The following is a 19,113-nucleotide window of genomic DNA, read 5'->3' as shown; positions in this document are numbered from 1 at the left end:
TTATATTTTTACATCAGCGCTGTACAGTAGCTGTTAGCCACAAACGTGAACCCAATATGTAATTCTAAGTTTTCTAGTAGACACATTAAAAAAGTGAAAAGACACAAGTGAAATTAATTTTAATAATATGTTTAACCCAATATGTACAAAACATTAGCATTTCAACATGTCAGTGTAAAAATTATTGAGATATTTTACATTATTTTTTCGTAATAAGTTCTCAAAATCCGGTGTATATTTTACATAGAAAGCACGTCGGCGACGAGTAGACACGCGAAAAGCAGCACCTAGGGTTTGCTTGTTTGTTTGCGCGTTGTGTCCCTGTAACAGATGCCTACTACTGGTAATAGGCAGCCTGGTAAAATGAGTCTATGGAAACGGTTGCTAGGTTTAGCTAACAGCCGCTTCTGGCAGTTGTCCGACGCTTAGGTAACAATGGAGCCACTGGACCAATGTTGCGCCCCTTCCGGTTTCGTTGCTGGCAGCCCAGCCCATCTGTCCCAGGGCCGGAAGTGAGGTTTTCTGTGTTCTTCCTTGCCCCAAGATGGCAACGGCCGAAGGCGAGTTACTGCTGCCGCGGCTCCCCGAGCTCTTCAAAACCAGCAAGCAGCTTCTGGATGAAGTGGAAGTCGCGACTGAACCCACCGACTCCCAGATCATCCAAGCTAAGGTGTTCAAGGGACTGGCCCTCCTGAAGAAGGCTGCCGAAATGTTATTGGAGCTCGACTTGTTCAGGTATGGGGAGAGGGTAGTACGACTGAGAAAGTAGGTAATAATAGTTACCAAGGGCGGAACCATTGATCCTGGGTGCAGGAGAACTTTAAAACCCGGAGCCTTTCTTTCCTGCCTCCCACTGCGACCTTGTGTACATGGTTTACGTTCTCCACGTCTCTTCCGAGATACTTAATATCACACGACTCGGCTCCCTAGTGTTGGCTATTTGCATAGGCATTGGGTGTGAGCGCTCAGCCACTGTCAGTGAAGAAAACTGGCAGCTGTTCCCGGTGCCTCCTCCCTTTGTCCCACCCCCACCTCCACCCCAGCCCTTCCCTCCCCCAGGAAGCCAGGGCCACAGTATGAATGCCCAGCCAGACTTCACAGCCTCCTCTTTGCTCTTTCCAGCCGAAATGAAGATTTGGAAGAGATTGCTTCCAGCGATCTGAAGTACCTGATGGTGCCAGCATTTCAAGGAGCATTCGCCATGAAACAAGTCAACCCCAGCAAGCGTCTAGATCATTTGCAGTGGGCTCGAGAACACTTTTTAAACTACTTAACTCAGTGCCAATACTATCATGTGGCAGAGTTTGAGCTGCCCAAAACCAAGACCAACTCCGCTGAAAATAACACTGCTAATTCCTCCTTGGCCTATTCTAGCCTCGTTGCTATGGCATCTCAGAGACAGGCAAGAAGAGAGAGGTGGGTCATTTGAGGACTGCCCAATGGCAGTGCTGTTGCGGGGGAAGGGTGCATGTTTGTTTTTTTTTTCCTGGGGTGGTGGGAAACAATGGTGCGTGTCACTCTTTGGGTTCTTATTTAGCATAGGCCCTGGTGAGAGCAAACTCCTGAGTTTTTGGAGAAGCCTCTGCCTTGGTTGAAATGATCATACCTAACTGTCAGACCCCTAGCACCTTATGGTTGCCAACAACAGCAATGTAGTTTAGCAGAGTGTCTCCCAGTCTCTCCCACATCACAGCACAGCAATACTCACATGGTACAGTGAGGTAAGTATCTCTGAAGGGCACAAATATCTTGTAGCTATAGTCCATTTATGGTCAATTGATTGAGAAGCTCTGTTCTAACAATACTGGATGAGATGTGTAACATCCTGAACTAATCTTAGTACTGGCACAGCTTCATTTTGTGACCTTGAACACCTTGCTTACTCTCTTAGTTTAGTTTTTTAAAAAGAGTGCTCACAGTGTTTAGGAGCTATGCTAGGCACTGGGGATTCAAACTGAGTATGGGCGTTTGTATGAATATGGGTGGTCTCTGCCTTGGAGGAGCATACGCTGTGGTGAGGAAAAGAGGCATAGAAACAGTATAAATTATAAAATGATGTGATAGGGAAATGCACAAGGTATCAGGAGAGCAGACAGGAGGGGCACCTAACCAAAGAGGGAGCAGGAGAGAGGAGAAGTCTCCCTGGACAAGGTGACTCCTGTGATGAGTTGCTTAAGGATAAATAGGAGTATCATCTAGAGGAAAAGGAAAGGAGGGCTTTAGCCAGCAGAGATAATAGCATTAGTAAAGGTACAGGGACATTAAAGACCACAGTGCTGGGGTGGGGAACAACCGTAAGCAATTAGGTGATGCTAGAACACAAAGTGGGTGGTGAAGGAGGGGAAAAAATGATGCTGAAGAATTTGTAGGGTTCAGACCAAGGAGAGCTTAAGGTGTGAAGAAGGTGAAAGAATGACCTTGTTCCTGAGAACTTGGGAAGGGGGTTTGAATCCCAGCTCCAAAATTTAATCATTCTGATTTTGGGTAGGTTGCTTAATCCCTCGGTGCCTTAATTTCCCCAGATGTCAAATTGGATAATAATAGGTCCTATAAAATAGAAGAGAAATGCATAAAAAGCTCTTACATTGTCTGATACAGTAAGCAGTCAAAGTCAGCTATTGTCGTATCTTTGTAGCTGAGTACAGGTCGTGGAATGAGAGACCTGGGTTTGAGACCCAGCTTTACTTATAAGCCATTGGACTTTGGGTAACTTTTGTAACCTGTCTGAGTCTCAGGTTTCCTCATATGTGAAGTCTAAGTAACAGTGGTACCTATCACATAGGGTTAAGAGGCATTAATAAAATAAACCACATAAAACAGCTAGCTCAGTATGTATTACATAGTAAATATTCTATAAAGGTTACCTATTATTAGGCCATGCTAAGGAGCTTGAGATTTGTTTGGTGACGAGGGATCCACTGGAGGTTTTTTTTTTCTTTTTTTTTTCCCCTTAAAGAGTAGCAAGGTCATATTTGCATTTTAACTAGCATACTCTGGCAGCAGTTAGGAAGCATTCTGAGGGAGAAGATTAGATCCAGTTAGGTCACAGAGGTGATGAGACCTTACTACTGCAATGGCAGAAGGGATGGAGGGGATATATTTATTCATAGGGATGAATCTGCAGAAAATGATCAATTGGTTGTGACAGGTAGGTTAGAAGGAAGCAGCAAGGAAGATGTCCATGTTTCTGATGTAGGAGGGTGGCTGTGGAACTCATTGAGATGGGGGAATAGAAGAGGAAGTACAGATAGGGGAGAGTATGAATTGTATAGTGAGACATGTTGCATTTAAGGTGCCTAGGAGACATTCAAGTCAAGGTATCTGTAGCATGAAGCTCAGAGGAGAGGCCTGGTCTAGAGAGCTGAAAATTGGTAGATTCAGTTAACATATTTATTGAGACTTTACTGTGTGCTAAGTAATGGAGATCCAGACAAAGTCCATGCCCTCATGGAGCTCTTGTTTTGGTGGAGGAGGCAGACAGTAAGCTAGTAAATAAAAATGTGATTTTAGGTGGTAAGGGCTTTAAAGGATAATAAAGTATGGTTAAGAGCTAGTGAGTGACAGAGAATAATTTTTGAGGAAATGGGATAGACTGATATGAAGTGGAATTCAGTATCATGTCCTTTGTAAGAAGGTCGGGGCAGCCCGTTGGGATATAACAGGTAGTTTAAACAGTGAGTTTGGTATCCAAATAATCATAATATATCCAAAAAAAAAAAAAAAAAAAAAAAGACTGTAAATGCACTAGAGAGATACAAATGGTGTTGTGGACAAAGACCAGGGAGTGATCACATCTGGTTGGAGGGTTAAGGAAAAGGTTTCCGAATGTAGTAGCATTTGAGGTGAGACTAGAAGGATGGTTAAAAATGCAAATTACAGGTTAGCCTGAATGTAAGAGTAATAATACTCATTGTAGAAAGTTGGAAAACAGAACATCTTTTAAATTAAAAATAAGTCTTCATCCTAGCACTCAGAGATGATCTTTGTTAACTATCTGATGTATTTCCTTCCGGATATATAGTTATTTTAATTAATAAATTTGGAAGAATACCATAAATATAGATTTTTTTATCCTTTTTTGTAAACCTAACATCCTGTTTTGATTTCCCCATGTCTTTTGAAGCCATGGTATTTAATGGTTAAATAGTATTCCAGCTTAACAGTCATATCATAATTATTTAAACTAATATTGTCAAATGCTTAGCCTGTTTATGGGTTGATTTTTTATTTGCTATTCTAAGTAATGTTATGAGGAAACATAACTGCATCTGTCACTGTTCCTGTAGGACAGATTTCTAGAAGAACCAGTGGCTAAATCAAAGGGTTTGAATATTTTGACTCTTGATGGTAATTATATTGCTTTCCACAATAACAAAGTTTCAAAGTATGTCCCACTGCAAGAGTACTGAATGGCAACACTTAGAAAATCCAGATGGGCAAGCAGGAAAGATACCTCATTGTTTTGATTTGCATTTCTTTGGTTAGAAAGCTTGATCTTTGAACTTTTTTTTTTTTTTAATGCCTGACAGATGAGATACCAACACTATCTTTTCACTAATGGCTCCCATATTTATATCACTAACCCAGACCTCTCCTGACTTTGAACACCATACGTGGATGTTTCACAGACATCTCAAACTTAACATGCCCTAAATTGAACTGCTGGCTTTTTAATCCCCAAATGTGCCCCCACACTTATGTCTTTACCATCTCAATAAACAGACCACCACTCACCCAGGTTTTAAGCCAGAAACCTAGGAGTTAGCTTCAGTTCCTCCCTTCTGAATTACCACATCCAGTCCATCAACAAGGCCTGCCAGTTCTAGCTACAAAATGTACCTTATGTCCTTCTGTTTCTCTCTCCACTATCATACCTTCATCTAGGCCACCAGCATCTCTCACCTGAAATATCCAAGCCATTAACTATAAAGACCTGGATGATTTGGCATCTGCCTCTCTCCAATCTCGTCATATATCATACTCCCCTTGTTCACTAGACTGCTGCCGTAATAGCCTTCTTTCAGTTCCGAACAGATCCAGTCCTTTCCTTCTACAGAGTCTTTGTACATGTTGTTCTCTTTGCATGGAATGCTCTTTGTTTATCTGTCTTTCTGGGCTTTGTCTTTCTCCCCTACTGGAATGTATACTCCATGAGAGCAGTAGCCATTTCTCTCTTGTTCTCTGTGGTATGTCTAGCACAGGGCTTGGTATATAGAAGGTGTTCAGAAAATATTTATTCTTGACAAGCAGGGGGGAACAACATGAGCAAAAGCCCAAGGCAGGGTAGTTGGAGGTATGTACAGGAAATGGAGAATAGTCTGATTTGGCAGAAGCTAAGAGTAGTATGGTTGGAGGACTGTAAGGAAGTGATGTGTATGGAACATTGAAAGGGAAGAGAGGGGCAGAAAGACAAGTTAACGTGTTATAATAGTACTTCAACTGGGAAGAAGTGATAAAAATGAAGTTACAACTATCAGAGATATTAGTTTTGCAAGAAGCATTTATATGATTAGAAAACAAATTGTTCAAATCCTTATTTAATTTCTGTAAGTCCTCCATCCCCCACCTCATGACTTTACACACTGAGGCCATCCTACATAAAACACCTGAATGGTATGTCCTCTCTCTCCCTCAAAACCTGTTTCTTCACAAATCTTCTCTACTCTAATTCCCATCTTTGAGGCGTAAGTCTTGATTAACTCTACCTACATTCTTTCGACAGAAATGGAGAAGTAGAAGCTGGGTAAGTAATGAGTCTAGTTTTAGATTTACTGAATTTAGGTCTTAAAGTGACAACTGGACAGCCATGTCTATAGACAGATGGAAATGTGTAACTAAAACTTATCAGACTGTTTTGCTGCTAGTGCTAAAAATTCAGGAGTGTCTCTGGGTGTGGATAGTTTGCCAAGAAAAAACATGTAGAGAGAAAAAAAAGTCAAGGGCAAAAGCTTGGGGCAAATTAAGGGAGAAAGAAGAGGAAAGAAAGAGCAGAGGTAAGAGACTCAACAAGGTACAGGTAAAAGTACTTATAGAAAGAAGCCTGGGGAAGAGAGAGGACAAATGTCATGTCTTCTTTGAAGTTTCTCTCTACCTGTCTCCCCTCCCAGATACTGTAACACTTAGTTTATGTTACTTATAAGGGCATAACAATCTGTTATTTTCTAGACTTGGAACTTCTAAAGGTCAGAGACCTTAACTAATTATATCCTTAGTATCCTAATTATATCATTATATCCTTGGTACCTAACCAGTAATTGTATCATAGTAGGTACTTGAGGTATCTTTGGGAAGGACGGAGTGGTCATCAGAAAGATGGAAGCAATATAGTATAGCAGAAAAAGCCTGGGCTTTGGAGTCAGACCTGGGGTGACCAGTCCAATTTCTGCCACCTAGTAGATGGGCATCATCTAGCCCCCCTTAACGTCAATTTTTCCCATCAGATGTCAATATATTGCTGCTTACAAAGTACTTTCATGAATATTGTTCATTTGATCCTCTTAACAGCCCCGTGAAGCAGATATTATCCCATTTTAGAAATAAGGAAATAGGCTCTGAGTACTGACTTGTCCAAAGTTACATGGCTGGTAAGTGGCCAGGCTTTAACCTCAGGTCTTCAAATTCCCAGTTCTAGTGCTGTTTAGAAAAGAGAGAAGAGTGGTCATTTGAAAAGGCAGAACATGGATTGAGGGAAGGTGTTTCTAGGATAGGGGAAAGGCACCAGTAGAGTGAAAAGTTGTAACTGCTAATGACAGGGAGGATGATTGATTGAGTGAGGCTTGGAAGAATGTGGGTGGGGACAGGATTTATAGCCAAAGTGGAATGGTAAAGACAACATTAGCTCCTTAAAGGCAAGAGGAGAGGAGGAAAGGTGAAGCTGCAGAGATTTTAAGGTAAAAAGGGAAATTGAATTTCTACATTGGCTGGCCATCTGGTGAGCATGATGGTGGCATGGAATCCACAAAAGATGAACAAAAAGCTGAACAAGAGTGACCGTTCCACTGAAGTTTGATCATATGAATTTGTAGTTGACTCATTTGACACAAATTTGTAATTCGTTACCTCTCTTCAGCAGCTTGGGAACAGAAAAGGGGAATGAATGATGAAAGTTGCCCAGAGTCAGAAGGGTGACAGGCAGTGGGGAATTCTAGGGTGATAGGGAGTGTTCGCATGCAGTGTCTCACCATAGGAAATCTAGAACAGTGACACAGGTCTAAGACAGTGGTTTACAATCTGTTCCTTCGAGCCCTAAGATTCCACCACAGTGCCTGGGTAGGGGGCATGTTGGGAGCCCTCCTCTGATTTAAACAGGGCGGATTTTATCTTTTATTACTTTTTGGAGTTCCAAATAAGCTCTCATAAGAAGAAAGGGTTCTTCTGCTAAGACAGAAAGGTTTAAAAAACACTGGCCTCAAAGAATAGGAGTTCAGGAACTTAGAAGTCCCAAAGATGACTAGGAGCAAAGTCATAGAAGCAAAGGAAGTAGAGAAGAAGGAAAGACCAGAGAGTGTGACTAGACCACGTGCATGCAGAGGATGGGAAAGGAAGCACAGGAACCTTATTCAAAGGCCCAGTAGACTAACCAAGAATATACCCTGGATTACATACATTCTAAGGCCCTGATATATATATGTGTGTGTGTGTGTGTGTGTGTGTGTGTGTGTGTGTGTGTGTATATATATATATATTTTTTTTTTTTTTTTTTTTTTTTTCCTGACTTAGGTACATCCAGGAAAGAGGGTGGGGGTAGGAGTGGCACCAGAGTTAAATGTTCTCAAGTGATATCTGTAATAGCATTCATGAACTAGGAATTGACCTGTGTAGTATTTGACTCAGAAGGCCACCTGTGATGGTGCTGTGACAGTTATTTGTAACATTACATAAAGTGCCCACTTGTTGATTAAAAGAAGCAGAAGAGCCTAAAAGTTTTTATAATAAAGAATGTTTCCAGAGGGGAGGTTCTTGACTTTTTGTGGGTCGTGGACCTCCTTAACCTCTCCCCAGTAAAAAAAAAAAGAAGAAGAAGAAGAAACATACACGTAGAATTCTATACAAAATTTGGGGGAGTTCAAGAACACCCCTCCCTCCAAACTCTGTCCGTGGACCTCAGGTTAAGAACTCCAGATTTGGGTGAACACCCACAGAGGAGCGTCTGGTTCTGGACGTCTAGAGTGGGGTTCCAGACATAGATATTTCAAGATACTTCTCTTGGAAGTTGTGGAGTTTTCCCTTGGTTCCTCTCTGCCTCAAGACCTTACATCCAATAAATCAGCAAATACTGTTATATTTTAATTACGTCCACATGTCACCACCTCCCTATTTCAAGTCACTGTCTCTCACCTGGATTGTGGCAATATCCTCTTAATTGATTTTCCTGCTCCACCCTTGCCTCCCCCCCCGCCCCGAGTCTACACACAACAGAGTAGTCCATTAAAAAAAAAGTTCATTTCATGTATTCTATTTTAAAGCTTCCAGTGACTTTCTCTTCTCAAAATATCATGACATTTGATATTTCGTGTCTTCTTGGCCTACAGGGTTCTACAAATTATGGCCCTGGCTATCTCTCTGACCTCACTTCCTATTATTCTTCACTCCATGCCAGCCACACTGACCTCCTTGCTATTTCTCAAACATGTCAGGCCAACACTCTCCCACCCCAGGACCTTCATGTTTGCTTTTCCCCCTTAGAACACTGTTTCAGATAGCGGCATGGCTTCCATCCTTATTTCCTTGAAGTCTTTGCTCAAATGTCATCTCTTCAGAGAAGTCTCTCCTGATCACCCCTACTTTCGCACCATCACTCTATCCACTTTACCTTGCTTTTTTTGCTTCCTCAGAGCACTTCACCACCACCTGACTCACCTATTTCTTTTTGTCTGTCTTCTCACACTAGATTGAAGGCTGTAGGAGAGCAAGGACTTTCTTGTATGCACTGTTGTGTCTCAAGCACTGAGAACAGTACCTGTCACACAATAGGTACTCAGTAAATAGTTGTCCAGTGAGTGATAGGTGACATACTAGAAGGCATCTTGAAAAAAGCAGGCAGGGTGGATATGAGTCTTCAGATTATACTAGGATGAGTTAGAGGAGTTGGAAATGTTTTGCCCAGAAGAAAAGAAGAGATGACCATTTTTTAGGCTGTTTCACAAGGAATTCCTGCATCAATGGCAGGTAAATGACCCCTAAGATTCTATGACTATTTGAAGCTGTAATTCCCAAATGGACATTGTATATACTAAGCACCCAACCTAGTAAAGGTTGATGTCATAAAATTACTAAGACACTCCCATCTCAAAATATGATGGGAAGAGTTGCTCAGATCAGGTTACTTTGATATTTTTCTAGTTTCAGAATGTATTTCTCAGCTTCTGCTGATACCTTCCTTGCTTTGTAGTCTTGAGAGAACTGCCTTGGTGGCAAATTCTGAGGTATAGAATCTGTATTTTTGCCTAAATGGAAATCGGTGTACCCGGTCATTTGTAAAGGTAAAATTGTATTGTGGCCTTCTTTTGAAGGAACACCTCTTTATTTTTAAGTTCATGGTAATGCGTTTCTGTGGAACAGATACAAGCAGAAGAAGGAGGTGGAGCATAGGTTGTCTGCACTGAAATCTGCTGTGGAACGTGGTCAAGCAGATGATGAGCGTGTTCGTGAATATTACCTCCTTCACCTTCGAAGGTGGATTTGTATCAGCTTAGAAGAGATTGAGAGCATTGACCAGGAGATAAAGATCTTGAGAGGAAGAGACTCTTCCAAAGAGGTAAGCCTAGTCACTGTCTATGTCGCTAAAAAAGCTACTGTCAGAGATTTGAATCTTCTACAGGAGAGTAATCGAATTAAAATCCTTTTAAGTCTCCATAAAATCATTGTTCTTATTAAGATTAGTGGAGGAAGGCTGAAGGTTCACTAGGATAGCTTTCTTTCTAGCTTATAGTATTGTTCCCCACTGCTTTCTAGCCTGTAACACACTTCCAGTCTTTTGTAATTTTGTGACATGCCAGGAGGGAGAGAGGCTTCTCTGAAGTGAAAATTGGTTTGGGCTGTGAGCAGTCATGACTGCTGAAGGAAGGCATAGGGAGGTGGGCCTTGAAAACCTGTGCTTGACTGTAATAAACAGGAAGAGGGATAGGATGGGAATGAAGAAGAAGAGTGTAACTTGAGAAAGAGAAAAGAGTAAAAAGAAGATAAAGCAAAAGACATGGAATGTGTTTAGGTTGGGGGAGAAACCAGGATTTAACCTTACACAATGATACACTCTCACACCTTAGGTCACCCAAGTATGAAACACAGCAAGGACATCTCTGTGCACAAAATGTCGGGCATATTGGTAAAGAAAACTTGTTGTAACGCCACTTTGGCTGTCTCTAAAGATCATAAATGTGTTTTGGAGCTGCTACTTCAAAATATTAGGCTCTGCTGCCACTTGTTTTTTGGTTCACAATATAACATGAATTGAGTTCAATTTATCAGCTAGTCGCAGGCATTTAAGTCCTCAGAGAAACCTCTTGCTAATTCGATTTTCACTAATTAGCCCAGGAGCTTTTGCCTCAGGGTAACATCAACCTAGTTTCTCGTGTGAAAGGATCAAAGAATGAACAATTAGTATTCTAAAGCCTTAAGGCCCCTTGGGCATATCTAGATCAGTGGTTTTCAAGCATCATGAGGCTGGACTCTTCTGGATCCTCCCATCTCCTTAGTTTTTTGTTTTTATGCTCTGTCATTAGGTATTGGGATTGGCTCTGGAAGTGATGGAGTTTAGAACCAAGTGAACATCTTTTCTTTGATCTTTTCTTTGTTTTGGTGTGACCCTGGACAACCAAGTTTCCTTGAAACATTTCTATACACCTATATATGAAAGATACTAACCCATTCTTCCCCCCGTTGCATTTAGGAACATCCACTTCTAAAACATCCTAGGGAGCTCATGACAGTTAATAGCAAAATTACATTGGACAATGTTTTAGCAGAAGGGTCTTCATAATTCAACTTTAGCACTGAAGGCCAGGCTAAGGAAAGGGGCTTCAAATTCAGCTCAAGGGTTTTAGATGGAACATGGAAGAAGGCTTTGGAATCTTCCTCTTTGGAGGGGAGTATTTTAAAGTCAAGTAATTTTTCACTTGTGGTGAAATGATTCCTGGGAGAGCTTTCTCTTCCTTCCTTTCCAGCAAGATACTTGGGCCACCTCAGGAGAGCTAACCAACCTCCACCATTAGTATTCTGCAGATATATCTTAGAGACTGATAAACAGGGCTTTTCAAGCACCTAAAGACATAAGAGCCTGCATAGTGGGGTGGGCAGAATGACAAGTACACCTCTGATAATTAATTTCCTTTTTAGGCATCAACTTCTCACTCATCTCGTCAGGACAGGCGTCCAATGAAACCGTTTGTTCTCACTCGGAACATGGTCCAAGCCAAGTAGGTAGTATTAAAAAGTGGGTTGCCTTTGCAAGCCCCATGCTTTTATGGTTCATTTACAGTGCATGAGTAACAGAAGGTAATGGCTTCACCTGGGGAGGCTGTTCTTTCATCAGAGGGATATTATCTCTTCTGATACTTTCTCTGTCTGTCTTCATCAGACATTTCTCTCACAAACTCGAACTTAAAAATAGGCTAGAAAGGAAACCAACAAAAATTAATTAATTAACTAATTAAAAACAGAAAGAAGAAAAGAATCTAAGGGAGAATTGTAGACCTTAAAATTGTTTCCCACTGTTTCCTTCAGCTACAGTTCTCAAAAGGACATGTTTGCCTATCTAGGTTTTAACTCTGAGTTTTGGGATGCTTTTCCATAGGGTGGCAGAAGAGTCTTCTTCCTCTGTGTATCTTTTATACCCTCCAAGTATAAATACTCCTTCCATCGTATCATCACTCCTCTGTGGGGCGTTAGCCTCCAGGATTGCTTACTGGGAGATGATTCTGGGCTATTTATCTTCTCATGAAAGCGCTTGCCTTTAATTCTCCTTCCTGGATGCCTCTTTTTACATATCCTGACAGCAGTTTGCACAAATCCTCAGAAGATAGCTGGGTAGGGGAGCAAGGATGAAACAGACACAGGATTTATCACTAAAGAGAAGAGGCTTTTTAATAGAGCTATTTATGTTTACTTTTCTAAATGCAGTGTGATTCTTGCAGAGTATTTGGAGCTTGTTATCCAAGTCTGGCATCTGTGACAGTGAATGACTGGTATGAACAGCATCGGAAATTTGGAGCATTACCCGATCAGGGTATAGCCAAGAAAACATCAGGTATGGAGGGGTGGGAGGAGAGTAGTTATACTACTACACTACTGGTCCCTAACTCTGGAGCAATTAAATTCAGACCAAGTATTTTTGCCTTTTAGAAGCAAAAGAAATCTGGACAAGGATTCTGAGTAATAGATTCTAGTCAGTATTTTATTTCATTTATTATTAAAATAAATAGCACATGATTTTGGGAGGATGGAGGCAGTGGGACAGCATAGTTTTCTAATTTCTCCAAATATCATGGCATAAAAACAGACTGAGCAGCTAGATAGCAAAGCCAAAAATCCATAGATAGCAGTTCTGCTTCTGGTAACAGTAGAGTAGGTTGTATCAGGTCAACCCCTCCTATAGATAACAATTACAGACTGAACAGAATATAACAAAACAGCTATCTGAAGGCACTGAGAGTGACCAAAATCAGACATAAACTGTAGGGCAGTCAACACTTATAAGAAGGGAATGGTACTTGGAACTTCTTGAGGGCAAGGACTTTGGCTTACTGTGTTCTTGGTGCTCAGTTTGGTAATTAGATCATGGTAGGTACTTGGAACTGTCTTTGGGAGGGAAAGGTGGAGCTGGTAGTCATTAGAAAGATGGACGCAATATGGCATAGCAGAAAAAGCATGGACAGATCTGGAGTAACCAATTACTCCTACCACTTAGATAGGACATCATCTAGCCCTTCTTAGCCTATTTTCCTTATCTCATGTATTATCTCACTTGATACTCTTAACAACCCCATGAAGCAAACATTCTTACTCCCATTTTAGAATGAGGAAATGGTGTCTGAGAACTAACCCAAAGTAAACATAGCTAGAAAGTGGCCAGGCTAGGGTGTTAATACAGGCCCTAAAATTCCCACTTCCAATGCTGTTTCCACTGTAGCAAAGAGAAGACTGATCATTTGAAAAGGTTTCCTGTTTTTTGTATAGCTTTTCACCCATGGGCAGGCTGCGCTTGCTGTAATATGGAGGTAGGTAAAACTTGGATAGAAACCAGTCTTATTGGATGAGGAAGGAGAGAACTGAGTTCAGGGTGACTGTAGCAACTGAAAACTGAGACGATATCCCAGGAGAGAACCACAGAGGAGGAGCCCTAATTGTATAAACCCTGCCCAAATCTCTGGCAGACTACTAAGCTATACAGGATTGACTCCAAGCACCCTCGTTAGAGCTAAAATAACTGAATGGATAATCCAGCTACTGTCCAATGCAGAGGAAACAGAATTTGGAATTTTCGTTCTAGACAAATGAAAACTAACTAAAATGAAAAATCAGTACTTTTTAGAGGAACAAAACAGAATTCATAATCTCTATAACATAACCGTTCACAAAGTCTGGGATTCAGTCCTAAAATACTATACGTACGGGAAAAAAAAAAAGAAAATGTGACTTATACTCAAGAGGAAAAGCAATCAATGAAGACCAACCCCAAGATGACTCAGGTGTTGAAATTAGCAGATAAGGACTTTAAAGCAGCTTATTTCTATGCTCAAGGGCATAGGGGAAAATATACTTGTAATGAATGAAAACGTAAGAAATCTCAGAGAAGTTGAAACTATGCACAAAAAATTCTGGGACTGAAAAATACAATATCTGAAGTTTAAAAATCAAACCAGACTCATAGATACAGACAAAAATCGGGTGGTTGCCACAGGAGAGGGAGGTTGGAGAGGGGAAATAGGTGAAGGGGATTAAGAGCTATAAACCTCTAGTTATAAAATAAATAAAGCCACGGGGGTGTAATATACAACATAAGAAATGTTGTCAATAATATTGTGATAACTTTGTGTAGGGACATACAGTTACCAGATTTATGGTGGTGATCATTTCATAATGTATGCAAATGTCAAATCACTGTAATGCACCTGAAACTAACATATTGTACATCAACTATATTTCAATTTTTTAAAATTGGATGAGATTAATAACAGATAGGCAATGACAGGAGAAAGGGTTGGTTAACTTGAAATAAGCCAATCTGAAAAAAAAAAAAAAAAAGATTGGTAAAAAATGAAGAGCCTCAATGACCTGTGGAACAATGTAAAAAGTTCTACCATATGTACAATTGGAATACCAGTAGGAGAGAAGAAAGAGAGAGAAGGGGCCATTAAAAAAAAAAAAGAATAAATGATGGCTGAAATGTTCCCCAAATCTGTGAAACACAAATTTTCAAATTTAGAAATATCAGTAAGCCCTAACTAAGCAGGTGTTAAATACAGTGGAAAACCAAGCATAGGCACATCGTAGTCAAACTGCCAAAAACAAAAGAAAAAGAGAATCTTGAAAGCAGCCAGAGATAAAGTACATATTACACACAGAAGAACAATGATATGAATTGTTGTCACCTTCCCATTTGAAACAGTGGGTCCCAGAGATAGTAAAGCAATGCCTCAATTAAACACCCCAATTTTATTTATTTATTTATTAAATTTTTCATTGCATTGGGTCTTTGTTGCTGCGCGCAGGCTTTCTCTAGTTGCATCGAGCGGGGGCTACTCTTTGTTGTGGTGTGTGGGCTTCTCATTGCGGTGGCTTCTCGTTGCAGAGCACAGGCTCTAGGTGCTTGGGCTTCAGTAGTTGTGGCACGTGGGCTCCATAGTTGTGGCACAGGGGCTTAGTTGCTCTGTGGCACGTGAGATCTTCCCAGACCAGGGCTCGAACCCGTGTCCCCTACGTTGGCAGGCAGATTCTTAACCACTGTGCCACCAGGGAAGTCCCTAAACACCCCAATTTTAAAATGAGTAAAAGACCTTAGACACCTCACTGAAGAAGATTATATAGATGGGAAATAAGCATATGAAAAGATGCCCAACATCATATGTCATTAGGGAATTGCAAATTAAAACAACCGTGATCCCACTACACCCCTATAAGAATGGCCAAAATCCAAAATACTGACAACACCAAATGCTGGCATGGATAATGGAGCAACAGGAACTGTCATTCATTGTTGGTGGGAATGTAAAATGGTACAGACACTTTGGAAGACAGTTTGTCAGAATTAAACATTCTCTTACCATGCTATCAAGCAGTCATGCTCCTTGGTATTTACCCAAATGAGTTGAAGTTAGGTCCACAGAAAAATTGCACACAAATGTTTATAGCAGCTTTATTCATAATTGCCAACATTTGGAAGCAACCAAGATGCCCTCAGTAGGCAAATGGATAAACTGTGGTACATACAGACAATGGAATAATATTCATTGCTAAAAACAAATGAGCTATCAAGACATAAAAAGACATGGAGGAACCTTAGATGCATATTGCTAAGTGAAAGAAGCTAATCTGAAAAGGCTACATACTGTATGATTCCAGCTACATGACATTCTGGAAAAGGCAAAACTATGGGGAGAGGAAAAGGGTCAGTGGTTGCCAGGGATTAGAGGAAAAGGGATGAATAGGCAAAACGCAGAGGATTTTTGGGGCAGGTAGACTACTCAGTATGATGCTGTAATGGTGAATATATGTCTTTATACATTTGCCCAAATCCGTAGAATGTACGACACCAAGAGTGAACCCTAATGTAAACTGTGGACTTTGCATGATGATGATGCATCAGTGTAGGTTCATTGATTATAACAAATGTACCACTGTGGCTCAATGTTGATAGTGGGGGGAGGGTGTGTCTGTGTGGGGCAGGGGGTATATAGGAACGCTGTGTACTTTTCATTCAGTTTTACTCTATACCTAAGACTGCTCTAAAACTAAGGCCTATTTTTTCAAAAATAATGCAAAGAGAGAAAGCTATAAAGTCAATGGAGAAATTAAAAGGGAGGAAGGCAAGAAAGAATGGAGAAACAAAAAACAGATGAGATGAACAGAAAACCAATAGCAGAATGGTAAATCCCAATCCAGCCATGTCAGTAATTATGTTAAATATAAATGGAATAAACCTTCAAATTAGAACTCAGAGATTAATTACCAGACTCAACCACCTGCTGTCTACAAGAGGTGCATTTTATTTGTTTTTTAATTGAAGTATAGTTGATTTACAATATTAGTTTCAGGTGTACAGCAAAATGATTCAGTATTTTTGTAAATTATGCTCCATTGTAAGTTATTACAAGATAATGAGTATCATTCCCTGTGCTATACAATATATCCTTGTTGATTATCTATGTTATACATAGTAGTTTGTATCTGTTAATCCCATACCCCTAATTTGTCCCTCCCCACTTTCCTCTGCCCTCTTTGGTAGCTACAAGTTTGTTTTCTATATCTCTGAGTCTGTTTCTGTTTTTCATATCCATTCATTTGTATTACTTTTTAGATTCCACATATAAGTAATATCATACAGTATTTGTCTTTCTCTGTCTGACTTATTTCAGTAAGCATAATACCCTCTAGGTCCATCCATGTTGCTGCAAATTGCAGAATTTCATTCTTTTTTATGGCTGAGTAATAGTCCATTCTCTGTGTGTATGTATGTATGTATACATATACATATATATATACATTATATATATATATATATATATATATATATATATATATATATATACCACATCGTCTTTATCCATTCGTCTGTTGATGGGCACTTAGGTTGCTTCCATCTCTTGGCTTTTGTAAATAGTGCTGCTATAAACATCAGGGTGCATGTATCTTTTCGAATTAGTGTTTTAATTTTTTCTAGATATATACTTAGGAGTGGAATTGCTGGATCATATGGTAGTTCTATTTTTAGGTTTTTGAGGAACTTCCATACTGTTTTGCATAGTGGCTGCACCAATTTACATTCTTACCAACAGTGTACGAGGGTTCCCTTTTCTTCACATCCTCCCCAGCATTTGTTATTTGTAGACTTTTTGATGATAGCCATTCTGACAGGTGTGAGGTAATACTTAATTGTGGTTTTGATTTGCATTTTTCTAATAATTAGTGATGTTGAGCATCTTTTCATGTGCCTGTTAGCCATCTGTATGTCTTTGGAAAACTGTCTCTTCAGGTCTTCGGCCCATCTATTGGGTTGTTTGTTTTTTTGATGATAAATTGTATGAGCTGTTCATAATATTTTGGATAGTAGTCCCTTGTGGGTCACATCAGTTGTAAATATTTGCTCCCACTGTATAGGTTGTCTTTTCATTTTGTCAGTATTTTCCCTTGCTGTGTAAAAGCTTTTAAGTTTAATTATGTCCCATTTGTTTAGTTTTGCTTTTACTTCTTTTGCCTTAGGAGACAGAGCCAAAAAAAAATATTGCTACGATTATGTCAGAGTGTTCTGCCTATATTCTCTTCTAGGAGTTTTATGGTTTCAGGTCTTATATTTAGGTCTCCTAATCCATTTTGAGTTCATTTTTGTATATGGTGTGAAGGAATGTTCTAATCTCATTGTTTTACAAGTAGCTGTCCAATTTTCCCATCACCACTTATCGAAGGGACTGTCTTTTCTTCATTATATATTCTTGCCTCTTTTGTCATTGATTAATTGACCATAGCCTATTTCTGGGCTCTCTATTCTGTTCCATTAATCTGTGTATCTGTTTTCATGCCAGTACCATGCTGTTTTGTTTACTGTAGCTTTGTAGTATATTCTGAAGTCTGGGAGCATTATACCTCTGGCTTTGTTCTTTTTCCTCAAGATTGCTTTGGCAATTCAGGATCTTTTGTGGTTCCATATGAATTTTAGGGTTATTTGTTCTAGTCCTGTGAAAAATATCATGCATATTTTGATAGGGATTGCATTAAATCTGTAGATTGCTTTGGACAGCATGGCCATTTTAATAACATTAATTCTTCTAATCCAAGAGCACAGGATAGCTTTCCATTTCTTTGTATCATCTTTAGTTTCCTTTATAAATGTTTTATAGTTTTCAGAGTATAGGTCTTTCACCTTCTTAGTTAAGTTTATTCCTAGGTATTTTATTCTTTTTGATGCAATTTTAAGCAGGATTTTTTTTGTTTTTACTTTCTGATATTGTCAGTGTATAGAAATGCAACAGATTTCTGTATATTGATCTTGTATCCTGCAACCTTGCTGAATTCATTTATTAGTTCTAATAGTTTTTGGGTGGAGACTTTAGGGTTTTCTAGATATAGTACCATGTCATCTGCAAATAATGACAGTTTTACCTCTTCCCTTCTGATTTGGATGCCTTTTATTTCTTTCTTGTCTGCTGTGACTAGGACTTCTAATACTATGTTGAATAGAAGTGGGGAGAATGAGCATCCTTGTCTTGTTCCAGAATTTAGCAGGAAGGCTTTCAGCTTTTCACCATTAAGTATGACGTTGGCTGTGGGTTTGTCCTAATTGGCCTTTATTATGTTGAGATATGTTCCCTCGATACCCACTTTCAGAGTTTTTATTATTAATGGATGTTGAATTTTGTCACATTGGTTTTTCTAAATCTATTGAGATGATCATGTGATTTTTATCCTTCCTTTTGATAATGTGGTGTATCACACTGATTAATTTGCATATATTGAATTACCCTTGTGACCCTAGAATAAATTCAGCTTGATCGTGGTGTATGATCCTTCTTATATATTTTTAGATTTGGCTTGCTAATATTTTGTTGAGGATTTTTGCATTTATATTCATCAAATATACTGGCCTGTAATTTCCTTTTTTTGTAGTGCCACACTGTGGCATGGAGTGAGCAGGGCCAGAACATTCAGCTTGGGCTGGGATACACACGCAGCAAAGCAGCTGTGGGAAACCCAGTAGCTCTGGTGCCATCAGAAGTCTGGGCTGCTTCTGGGGCGCCTCTTGAGTAAATTCCAGCAATGGTCACCACTGCTGCCCCACCTGGGCTCCACCCTAGGGCAGGGTCACCTCTCCATCTCAAGGTCGAGTTTTTTTTCAGGTCCTGGCCACCCTAGATCCAGTGCCATGCTTGTGGCATGAAGTGAGCAGGGCTAGAACATTCTTTC

The 19,113-nt window shown here is 39.9% G+C and overlaps 1 protein-coding gene across 1 annotated transcript in view; it reads left to right on the top strand.

Annotated features, from left to right (window-relative positions):
• Window positions 1-520: 520 nt before the first annotated feature.
• LOC133082951 (immunoglobulin-binding protein 1-like) overlaps window positions 521-19,113 on the top strand; it is a 36,661-nt gene continuing 18,068 nt past the window's right edge. Inside the window, exons 1-5 of the mRNA XM_061179624.1 lie at window positions 521-735; window positions 1,123-1,416; window positions 9,562-9,757; window positions 11,335-11,414; window positions 12,132-12,244. Of these exons, the coding sequence (XP_061035607.1) occupies window positions 545-735; window positions 1,123-1,416; window positions 9,562-9,757; window positions 11,335-11,414; window positions 12,132-12,244 (874 nt within the window). The 5' untranslated portion in view covers window positions 521-544. The remainder of the gene's footprint in view (window positions 736-1,122; window positions 1,417-9,561; window positions 9,758-11,334; window positions 11,415-12,131; window positions 12,245-19,113) is intronic.

The sequence above is a fragment of the Eubalaena glacialis genome (assembly GCF_028564815.1).
Source record: "Eubalaena glacialis isolate mEubGla1 chromosome Y unlocalized genomic scaffold, mEubGla1.1.hap2.+ XY SUPER_Y_unloc_1, whole genome shotgun sequence".
NCBI classification, from domain to species: domain Eukaryota; kingdom Metazoa; phylum Chordata; class Mammalia; order Artiodactyla; family Balaenidae; genus Eubalaena; species Eubalaena glacialis.
This window is presented reverse-complemented; position numbering and strand designations above follow the sequence as displayed.